The sequence below is a fragment of the Oculina patagonica genome, chromosome 3 (assembly GCF_052425735.1).
Source record: "Oculina patagonica isolate OP01 chromosome 3, crgOcupat, whole genome shotgun sequence".
Taxonomy (NCBI): Eukaryota; Metazoa; Cnidaria; class Anthozoa; order Scleractinia; family Oculinidae; genus Oculina; species Oculina patagonica.
In genome coordinates this window covers 23,298,066-23,310,232 of record NC_135760.1, presented here as the reverse complement: position 1 = coordinate 23,310,232, position 12,167 = coordinate 23,298,066, and the positions used below count along the sequence as shown (strand labels likewise).

The 12,167-nt window shown below is 40.0% G+C and overlaps 1 protein-coding gene across 1 annotated transcript; it reads left to right on the top strand.

Moving 5' to 3' along the window:
- Positions 1–442: 442 nt before the first annotated feature.
- Positions 443–4,456, top strand: LOC144647558 (uncharacterized). Its single transcript, XM_078507351.1, has one exon. It carries the CDS (start codon positions 443–445, stop codon positions 4,454–4,456), a length of 4,014 nt encoding a protein of 1,337 aa, XP_078363477.1.
- Positions 4,457–12,167: the final 7,711 nt, after the last annotated feature.

Here is a 12,167-nt window from a genome sequence, read left to right as displayed (position 1 = left end):
AATGGACAAACTGGGTCCTGTGAGAGAGGCTATGGCCCAAAGAGATGATGACTGGGAAGAATGGGGACTGATGGAGCTAGTTGATAATTTAAGGAAGTACACAGACCGAAATCCCCTACCCTTAGTGGAATCCAGCCCACCAGCTTCAAGTGATACTGTACCTGGGAAACAATACAGTCATCCAAAAAGGGAAGACAAATTGCTGATGTCCGGGGGAACCTCACGGCAGCCACAATGGCCTCCACCCTGTGTCTACTGAAGCTTGAAAAATCATCGTAGCAGTGATTGTACGAAAGTCTTAGATATTGCTAGTAGAAGAGAGCATTTGGCCAGAAATAAGTTGTGTTACAATTGTGCCAAGCCTGGGCATCTGGTTTCCAAATGCGAAAAGCGAGGGTGTGGGAAGTGCAAGGGGAGACACCATACCTCTATATGTGACAGGATGAAGACAACGCTTTCACCCCACCCCACCCCTGTGACATCGGGCAGGTCTGAGAGGTTTTATGGTGTAGTAGATGCTCAAACTACATTGCATGCAACCGTCATTGCTAAGATCAGTGGAATACAGGCTCGAATCATGTTGGACAGTGGAGCCGGAAGCTCTTACATAAGCTCAAATCTGCTTACCAAGTTGAACCTTAAGCCATACCAAACTGAAAGGAGGGTCATTGAGCAAATGTATGGGACAGTCGACAGACAAGTGGAGATATACAAAGTCACTGTCGAGTCAAATGTTATTGAGGGCTTTGGATTTGAACTAGAGTGCATAAATGCAGAAAAGCCAGTCCTGACTCACCTTCCCAACCCAAGAATTTCAGAGTTGAAGAAAGCTAATCACCGGATAAGGAGACTAAACTTCAGTGAGGAAGCAGCAACAGAAGATAACCTACCGGTGCATGTGATCCTGGGGGCTGCAGATATACAGCGAATTAAAACAACCGACCCTGCTGTTCTGGGTACAAATCCTGATGCTGATCCAGGAGCAGAGTTCACTATGCTGGGTTGGACTATCACAGGAAAGTCAATGTTGTCAGGTACTGAGACTGAGAAGGGTTTCTTTTTGAAATCAAGCCAAGATGAATTCAAACAGATGTGTTCGCAGGAAGTCTTGGGACTTTCAGATGAACCTGATGAGCAAGGGTTGTTCCATGAAGATTTCAAGAATCAGCTACAACGTTTAGAAGATGGAACTTACTCAACAATGTTACCATGGAAGTCACATCAGCTCTCTTTGCCATCTAACAGAGAACTGACCTTAGGAAGGTTGCAGAGTACTACCCGAAAGCTAGAGAGGATGCAGAAACTTGAAGAGTATCACACAGTTATGGAACAACAACTGGAAGAGGGAATTTTGGAGCTGGTGCCAGAAGTCCAAACAGGGGAAGTGATTCATTACATCCCACATCAAGCTGTGATTAGAGAGGAGGCAGAGTCTACAAAGATGAGAATTGTGTATGATTACTCAGCAAAACGAAACCCACAGTCTCCATCATTGAATGACTGTCTGGAGGTTGGCCCTCCATTACAGCCAGCAATCTTTGACATCTTGCTCAGAAACAGGATGAAACCTTTCTGCATTACTGGAGACATACAAAAAGCCTTTCTTCAAATTAAAATCAGTCCAGAGGACAGAGATGCCCTTCGCCTGTTGTGGTACGATGATTTAAAGGAAAGGAACATTGTACAATACCGCTTTACAAGAGTTATTTTTGGGTCCGGTCCAAGCCCATACATCCTTGGTGCTACGCTTGAGAAACACATTAGTCAGTATGAAGAAAAATACCCTGAAACTGTGAATGAGTTGCTTCTGAATACCTATGTAGATGATGTGCAGTCTGGTGGTGATGGCAAGGAGGAATTACTGAAATTCAAGGAGGAAGCAACAGAGATTATGGGCGAAGGTGGATTTCAGCTGCACAAGTGGCACAGTAATATTCCGGGAATCGAGAAACTGAGTAATAATGAACTGGAACCACCTCAAGTAGATTCAACTTATGCCAAGGAGACCGTTGGAACTCAGCCACATGAATCAAAGATCTTAGGAGTCCCATGGAACAAGGAAAAAGACACGTTTTCCATAAACTTTGCAAAAGCTTTGAATGGTGTTGAGAAGGGACCATTGACAAAGAGAAAGATGTTGTCTGCTATCAATAGTATCTTTAACCTGCTTGGAATTGCCGCACCCGTTGTCATCGTAGGAAAGATACTGTATAGCGAAGTTTGCCTTAGAAAGCTCAATTGGGATGAAGAGGTACCAGAGGACATACGCAAACCATGGGCTAAGTGGCTAAATGATATGAAGAAGTGTCCTTATGTGAGCATTTTCCGCAGTGTTGTTGGTGCAGGCCTGACCAAAATGATCTTGCATGGATTTGCTGATGCCAGCAAGTTGGCTGTGTCAGTAGCTGTGTACACCTTAGCAATTCACACCTCTGCACCAGTGCAGCAGACTCTGCTTGTGGGAAAGTCGAGGATAGCACCAAGAGACCAAACAATTCCCCGCTTGGAACTTGTTGCAGCACATACCCTGAGCAAACTGATGCACCATTTGAAGGAAGTCTTGAAAGATCAACGCATTGAAGAATATCTTTGTTGGGTCGACAGTACGACAGTTCTTTACTGGATCAAGGGCCAAGGGACGTGGTCCCAATTTGTACGTAACAGAACCAAAGCTATCCAAGACAAGGAGTACTTACAGTGGCATTACGTACCAACCGGCGACAACCCCAGTGATCAAGAAAGCCGTGGCGTCGCACCTAGCAAAATGGGGGAGTTGTGGTTTCGAGGACCAGAGTGGCTTAGTGCTCATGAAAAATGGCCAGATCAACCTGAAGTGTCTGGGAGCCCAGAGAATGACAAGGAAAGAGTGACACCTAAGCATGAAAAACAGTTCCTAGTCAAAGAAATGGAAGTAGAAAATGAGACAAGGGACACTCTTCTGGGCAAATACACGTCTTACTGGAAGCTTCTACGAGTAACTGCATTCGTAATGCGATTCATAAACAATTGCAGAAAGCATAAGAAGCAGAAAGGGCCACTAATGACTGAAGAACTCCAGGCAGCAGAGAATTTCTGGATCATTCAGGCACAGGCAGCACAAGAGCTAAAGTCAGATGTGAAGTTAAGGGCGGACGAAGAAGGAATATTGAGATGTGTCGGCAGAGTTCCCAATTATCATCCAGTTTTCCTACCACGAAACAGCAAGTTGGCTGCCTTGATCGTTCAGCAAGTTCACGAGCAGATGCTGCATGGGGGAGTTTCGACAACCATGTGCCATGTGAGAGAAAACTATTGGGTACCAAAACTGAGGTCACTAGCAAAAACAGTGATCCATAATTGTAACCTTTGCAAACGGTACTGGAAGAAACCAATTTCAACCTCACACAGCCCAGATTCTATTTTGCCAAGTTTCAGAACTGAACTGTCAAACCCTTTCACCGCCACAGGAGTGGATTTTGCCGGACCTGTCTACTACAAGATTACGAAGTCCACAACCTCAAAGGCATACATTGCACTATTCACCTGTGCCAGTACTAGAGCAGTGCATCTTAAGTTGTGTCGTGACCTGTCCGCTGAAGAGTTCCAGAGAGCACTAAAGGAATTTGTTGCCAGGAGAGGCTGCCCTCAGACCATTGTGAGTGACAATGGAAAAACGTTTGTTGCCACTGGGAAATGGTTATCTAAGCTGAAGAAAGACCAGAGTTTGGCAGACTATTTGGGGACTTTGGAGATAAAATGGAGATTTAACTTGGCCAGGGCACCATGGTGGGGAGGATTCTTTGAACGCCTTATTGGCATCATGAAGAGAAGTCTTTCAAAGGTGGTCGGCAAGAGCCTACTGACCTTCCAGGAACTAGAAGAAGTCTTGCTCGATGTTGAAATGACCATGAACAACAGGCCACTCCTCTATCAAGGAGAAGAATTTGAGAAACCGGTGCTTACCCCAAATACCCTACTCAGAGGAGAGCCCATCCCTATCCTGGAGGAAGACCTGGAGAAGATAGGGGAAGAGAATGTCACTAAGCGGATGAGGTTTTTGGAGAAAAGCAAACAGCACCTTCGAAAGAGATTCATGAAGGAGTATGTTCATGCTCTTGAAGAAAGGCAGCAGAAGTCTGTAGGGAACACTGAGAAGATACCAGACATTGGGGCAGTGGTGATGCTAAAGGGTAAAGCGAAGGATAAGGCAATGTGGAAGCTGGGACGAGTCGTGAGCAAGATTACCGGCAAGGATGGAACAGTTCGTGGATTGAAGCTGAAGCAGGGCAATGGATACATCGTAGAGCGCCCCTTGCAACTTGTGTGCAACTTGGAGATTGGAGGGGAAGACCCTAAGTGGAAACCAAACCCTGAAGCCGAAGTTTTCGTCCCAAGAGTGGGACCAAGCCGAAGAGCCAAACAGATTGCTAATGATCAAATCAGGAACATTGTTGAACAGGAACTTAAGGACGATTAGAGTGACATTTAAGGTGTTAAGTTAGAACACTTAAATGGGGGGAGAGTGTCCGAAATCGTAATTTATGCAAATTGTAATTATGCAGAAATCACGTGATCAAAAAAGTACGGACCTCGTGAAGAAAAACCTTTGGTTCTTGAAGTTTTGTAAGCGGACGGGTCGATTAAGGATTTACATATTAAACAAGGACGAGTCTAGTGACTGTGAGCGTGTTGCTTTATTTGGTGTACCGGGAGCAACCTTTTCCCACATCCTTTGCAAATACCCTTCAGCCACTTACTATCGGCTATTTTGAACTCGTGTTATTTCTAACTCCTTTTTCTTATCATTTGTTTGACGATTCGAAATATCACAGTCTTCAACTCGAGTTCAGCAAACCAAACATCTTCCCAAACAACTACAATTATCACCACCATTTTGCTTCTTACTTTACTCAAACAAGACAGCCTTGTTGAAACACCCATCATAGATAAATAATAAAATATTCATTCCACTCTTCGAAGAAAACTCAAATACCACTTCCTTTCGACAAACAACACAACTGTCACATACCTTTTATGTTTCCACCAAACTACACGAAGTCTACATTGTTTTTCTTCAAGTTCACTTGCCTTCTCCCCGCATATAAAGATCCTTCAAACTTCAAAACCGTGATTTCATCGACAAACTCGGAACCTACACCGAGCAACCTCGTCCCCAGGACTATCCCCATAAATACTCTTTCACTTCTCATGTATCTCATTTGTCTATCGTCGCCGACAAATCGAAAAGCTAATTGGCACCTCTCGATAAACCTTTCTCGCAAATTCCATTTTTTTTATCTTTATCTCGAACATCTACAAAGCACAAAAAAAATTCAACTCCAGAAAATAATAACAACACTACGAAAACTCACGCAAGTCGAAAACAGTCCGCCGGCTCGACAAATTCACATTTGTGCGCGCCCTAAATGAGGCGGACGAGCCTAATGCTCCCCAAAATATCCCTATACGCGACATTTTAGCAAAGTTAAATTGATTAGTACGACTCGAAACCTCTTCTACGACCTACTACCATATGTTTTCCTATATTTATACTACACTCTAAGTTACATTATTTTGTATACAGAAAACCTTTGTTGGATATTCATACTAACACTTTAAATGGTTTTCACTGTTTCACCAGCAAGTCCTCTTTGAGTCTTTCTTTTCAGTTGCAGGAGGTCAAACCCAGAAAACCTTTGTTGGATAAATAGTTCTGCTTAATAAATAGCATACAAAATTGCCTTTATCATAATGTGTAAATTGCCCAGAAAGCATTGTAAAACATCTTCAGCAAATTTGCCCAAACCTAAAAGTTCGGATTTTAATCTCCATATTTGCATAAATTATGTATAAATAGTGTTAATGTGCAACAGTTTGTCCATTAATTCGTGTAAAAAATGTCTTCAAAAAGTTCTTAATCGTTCTTGAAAAAACTCCTTCATCAATCTTAAATGAGCCGCTCACAAACTCAGACGTACATCACTAGTCCATGCCATTACGCACGCAACTATTAAAACTCTATGCTTGGTTAGCATCAAGATGAATATTAAATATTTGTTTCTATCGTGAATGGAAAAAAAACACGTTTACAATTTTATAAGCTCTCTAACCATTTATAACATGTAGATATTACTGTAAACCATACTGCTTAATAGAAAACATTTTGCTTTGTAACTCATTCAACCATTTTACTCTAAAAAAATGCACAGTCCGAAAAGCGTTAAACGACGAACAGAAACCCTAGTTCCTTCATTGTAGCCTTTCCTTCCATAAAATCCTGCGAAATAGACACCTCCACGCTATCCTTCCTGCTTCTATTGAACTACAGACAATTTACAGCTCCAAGATAAATTCATTGTACATGGATCACCATAATATACTCAGACAAATGTATCAATAAAGCTTACTTTCCTTTCTTTGTCTCATTCTTTTTTGAAACTCCTCAAATCCAAACTTCTTACAAATCCTCACATATTACAACCATTTAATTGTTCCTAACATTAATTATTCCATTTCAACTTTTAGCAAACTTACAAAACAATTTCATCAGAGGGCTTCAGACCTACCTTCATGTTTTAAAAACAAACGCACCTTTCAGATAAAGGTCTCTGTCTGCTTATTGTCCGACGCTTGCCTTCTGACACTACCGACTGCATTTTCGGATTTCTCTTGACGCGTCATGGTCATATTCATACAGGATCCCACACAGGACTAATTGTTCCACTCTTTCCTCTCCCATTACTTATCCAGTGATCCACCAGGCGACTTGCAGCGACAACGCAGAGTTGTTTTAGGTCGTGGTTCCACCGCTTTCGCCATATTTAAATAAAATTCTCCGGAAGACTCAGGTAGAAGACAGGAAATCACACTCGCGCTTGGACTCCCTCGGCTTTTGGTTCGTTAATCCACGACTCCAACAAGCCTCTTTTTTCAAGTGTCCAAATACTTTTTTTACTCGTTACTACAAATTAGTCTATCATCATCATCATCATCATCATCATCATCATCATCATCATCATCAAATCCTTTCTTTAAACAAAATAAAATATTTTTAAGCTCAATCCTTGGAAGGACCGTGTACTGGGTAATAAAAATTAACATACACAATAATAGTTCAAATTGAGCATTAAAGCTAAACGCTTGTGGAGCCGTGTACAAAATAGATACATACATAGTTTATTGACGCTTTAAAATTACACCATAGAGAATGAACTGCATAAAACTTTACAAATGTACAAATGTTAATAGCTAAAAAAATATCTAAAAAATGCAACTCTCGCCTTCTTCAACTGCTTGAGGAACTAGAGCGTTACCGAGACCTTCCGGGAGATTTCCTGCACGTGACAGTTCCATTTCCGATCTTTTCAAATCTTCAAACCAAGTAGCTTGACACTGGTCACCACCTCCATAACCTTACCGTGCATCACGCAATGCAAATCAAGCGTGACAATGTTTAACGCTTTTCTTGTTGCGAAAATACCCCGCAACGCACCAACAACCTCAAAGGTCTACCAATTTTATCCCGGCAGTCCCACCATCTTGTGATGATTAAATTGTCACAGTTGTCTCCATGTTCCAAGGGTTGTCCACCGTCTGATCGGTTTCCCCGAAACCGTACTGAAACCCACAAAACACAATTGTATTCATACCCAAACCCCCATCGCTTGCTGCCTAACAAGACACGGGACGCCCATTTACACCCATAATCGAAAACTTGCTAAAATGCGCAAAAGCAAATAGACAATATTTGATGTGGTATGTGAATTTAAATAGTTTTATGGTCGTTTTCATTATTTATCCATAGGAGCAATTTTTAAACTTCCATACAAAATTGCTTTCGCTCAATGGGACTTCCAACTCCCTAGGTCCTAGGCCCTCAGGGTGCAAAAGCACGAGTCCCTCAGTTGCTCTTCAGATTAAATGGATATCAATTTTATACGAAGAATATCTCCCTCAAAATCCACCGAATCTCTAATTTGTTTTTATCAATACTACTTTTTACAAAATTAATTACTAGTCACAACACTGTAATATACATACGCTGTAACTGCCTTTGAAGGAATACAAAGGCATAAGCACTGCTCATTCTGTATAGTTTTTATCCTTTTAATTGATACATCTTTTAGATTTAATTTTAACCCTTCGAATCCTAAGGGGCTCTCTATTTTCCCCTCAAATATCCATACTAACACTTTAAATCGTTTTTACTGTTTTAAAATAGGTACAACCATATGCAAAGTATATATTTTAAGAAACGTTATAAAAAATAGTTGCTGATGCAAACCAATTTCACCAACAAGTCCTCTTTCAGTATTTCTTTACAGTTTCTGTTTACAAAAGACGCAGGAGGTCAAGTCCATTAAATGTATAGTATTTTTGTGCTTTTGACATAGAATTTGTTGTCTTCCAATGAAGCACTGGCCACAGTTATTACACCTCGTTGTCTCTGGTAGCCTGTTACAGTTGCACACTGCCATGTAGAAAAAAATGATATACCACAAGTTAAAGACACATCAAGACCACCCCACTGTGAATTGCCATAGCACAGACAAAATTATAGTCAAGTCTTATATGTTTTTAAGAGAATTACATAAGAACCAAGGCATGTCTTGTCTTGCCTTACATTGACATGCAATAATTTGGAAATACTATAGTCTAAGCTCGTAACAGTTTAAGACAGAATCCATCAGGAATTTGAGTAACATTAATTTTAGTTACGCAAAAATTGAGCACCAGATAATTTAAATCCTTGTGTTCTTTCATACCTTGTTAAAGGCTTGACATGTATAACATAACACCAACAACAGTTCTTTATCAGTGGGGATTGAAGAACTGAATGGAAACATCATTACACAGTTGACCCCCATGCAAAAACACTCCAGGATGTCACGGGACTGTTTGGTGTCCGTCTGCCAATTTCTAACTTCAAATTCCAATGCTAAATTCACATTAAATTTTCAATATTTCTTAGTTGTCTAAATTTTACTAATTCTTTAAAAAAACTATCACCTGCCAAACATCCCCAAAAATCACTCAAAAAAAATTACAAAATACCGCAATACATAGATACATGGGATGTGTGAAGTTTCCTTGGATTCCTTGAAACACCAACAAGATATTTCCGTTTAAGGTGGCTGATAATGGGTTTCAGTATTTCCCAGTCCTTATACTTTGGTTCAGGACTAAAAGCCTTCATCAATTGCTATTACAGTAATGGTATGAAACAAATGTTCAATCATTCATCAACAAGTTGTGATCATTTTCTTGACAATAGTAGTTCCCCGGTAAACAGTTGTAGTACTGTCCCATCAAAGTGCAATGGCTGGAAAATACCGAAAAGCACATGACCTTCAGGTGAAACCGCACCTTACAGTATTACCAATACACTGCACTTTGCTAAGTCTTAAAACTTTACATTTTCTAGTCGTCTACTTCAATCGTTTATTTGTATTGTGTGAAATACATTTATAAATTGAAACCATCATGTCATTAAGTAATAATGCAATCTCGACAACGTTCTAGATATTATATTATGCACACTAATACAGCTCATGCAAGCCCTGTGACTTACACAAACACAGTCGGACTGAGTGCTACTTAAGTAACTGCTTCGTGGTTTCTGCTGTACTGAACCCTGCCTTTCAAGGCAAAGCGCCCGATTTTAAGCTTCTCAAGCTTCTCAATGTTCTTGTTCTTATTTAACTTACAGCAAGGCGCCCAAATGTGTGACCACTTTAAATTTATTCACATTCTTTCGCGCAGATTTAATCCAATCAAAAGCCGTGTATAGCTTGCAGTCGACTTCTGATTGGATTAAATCTGCGCGAAAGAATGTGAATAAATTAAAAGTGGTCACACATTTGGGCGCCTTGCTGTAATACAACCATTAATGGATATAGAAAGGTTATTATTTCATTGATATTCAGATAGCGGCTAAATTTTTGATTTGTTGGTTCTTGAACACAATTCGCTGATTGATCTAAAGTAGGATAAGTACGACATTATGCATTTATGCAGGGCTTTTTGCCAAAAAGTGCAAACATTAGGTGTTGTATTGTGTTAGAAGTTACGCTTACTATGACTCGACTCGACTTACCTTGTTTCCATGTTGTGTTCTTTGTTGTCTGCCTGTGTCTCAGGTCGTTTTAAAGAACATGGAAACAAGGTAAGTCGAGTTTATTCGTAAAATATTTAATTTTATACCTTTTGAGTCAAAATCGCTAAGTTCGCATACAAACCCTTATAAATCGCATCTTTGTAACACAACACCGCACGAAGCCAAGAGTCACGTTTGTACTGTCGTGAATTGTAATAACGTCGTAAATTGTAATACCTGTCGTAAATTGTAATAACAGTTGTCGTGAATTGTAATAGCCGTCGTAAATTGTAATAACAGTTGTCGTGAATTGTAATAACGCACCTATCGCAAATTGTAATAACATGCTGCCGTGATTTGTAATACTCCGAGCTGTCGTAAATTGTAATAACACATTGTCGTGTTTTGTAATAACTAGTATTATCATATTCTGTTCTGTCATTTATTATTCATATTCTGTTCTGTCATTTAACTCTCTTAAAAATGTCTAATTAATCGCAAGCATCGTACAGCGAAGGGAATTAGTGATAGGTTCCGGCAATTCAAGATATTTTTATAAAATTGTGCATTAGTTTGATAAAAGAAAGAAAAAACAAAACAAAATTCAGGTTCACACTTGGTTGTTTTTCTACATAAAAGGGTATATATGGTACTTAATTACTTAATTGCATTGCCCAGTCTCTCACTCTTAGAAAGGTTGGCACGGAGTGTGATAGGTTAAGTTCGCTGTTTCTAATTTGTGCCTTTTTAACATTTATTTAAAAGTTATCTAGCTTCAACCTTTCTCCGCCGATAATAATATTACAAAAGGAGATGTTCACCGGACAATTATTCCAGCCAAACTAGTAAGATAAAAAAATAATTAATAAATAAAATAAAATAAACATCACTGTGAGAATAGGAGGGGTTTGGAATTACAATTGGAGCCCGATACCCCAGCATCATGGCCGCGAAGCCTGGAAAAAAACAAGAACTGCATGGTTACTGAATCAATATGACCAATGGATATTGAGAAAGACAAGGTCGATGTTGTTTAAAAGTCAAACAAAAATACAGAGAAAACAAAAACTGCCAAAATACTAGTTAGCGTTAAGAAATGCCGTTAATGGAATGACTTCTGTTGACTTCGTCACTTTACCTTCCTCACAATTCGTTTTACTTTTTTGACGCGAAAATGTAAGTTGGTCAGACGACACCGAAGACAGATAAAAGGGGAGTGGCTTTACACTTACCGTAATGATTCGATTTAGCGCCCGGGGCGCTTATTTACTTTTGGCACCTCAAGGGAGAGCGTTTATTCGTGACAGGGCGCTTATTTGGGACAGGGCGCTTATTTAATTTTTCGAGAAACAACCAAATGTTCAAATCAAAACTTAAATACATATTAGCAAATTGTTGAAAGTTCAGCTACTTTTTCAAGAATTGTTCATTAAAGCAGTAAATATATACATGTACGGTACGGTTAATGTTCATGCGTTTGTCTATTCGAGGTCGATGACTTCAGTAGGGGCATTTATCCGCAATAGGGGACGCATATTAGAATAGGGGCACCTATAAGAATGGCGGCGCTTATCAGAATGGGGGCGCTTATTTACAAAACACATTCAAATAGTCCAGCCATATGGTGCTAAAAAATACTGGAATTGTGCACTTTGGGGTAAAAGCACCAAATTTGGCATGGTGATAGTATTTAAGTTGCTGAACAATATTGGCTATGGACCCCAGCCAGGGGGGCGATTTTGTACTAAGGGGGGTGGGGTGGTTACAATTTTCAAAGAAATTACTGTAATTCAAGAAAAAAGGTGTACAGTTGAGCCGAATTTGTTATATGTAGTAGTACTTACTTACTATTCAGGTTGCTGAACAATATTAGGTATTTACCCCAGCAAGGGGGGTATTTTTTGTACTAAGGGGGGTGGGGTGGTCAAAATTTTCAAAGAAAGTACTGTAATTCAAGAAAAAGGTGTACAGTTAAGCTGAATTTGTAAGATGTGATAGAACTTGCTTACTGTTCAAGTTCCTGAACAATATTAGGTATTGTCCCCAGCAAGGGTGGGGGGAGATTTTTTGTACTTAGGGGGGTGGGGTGGTT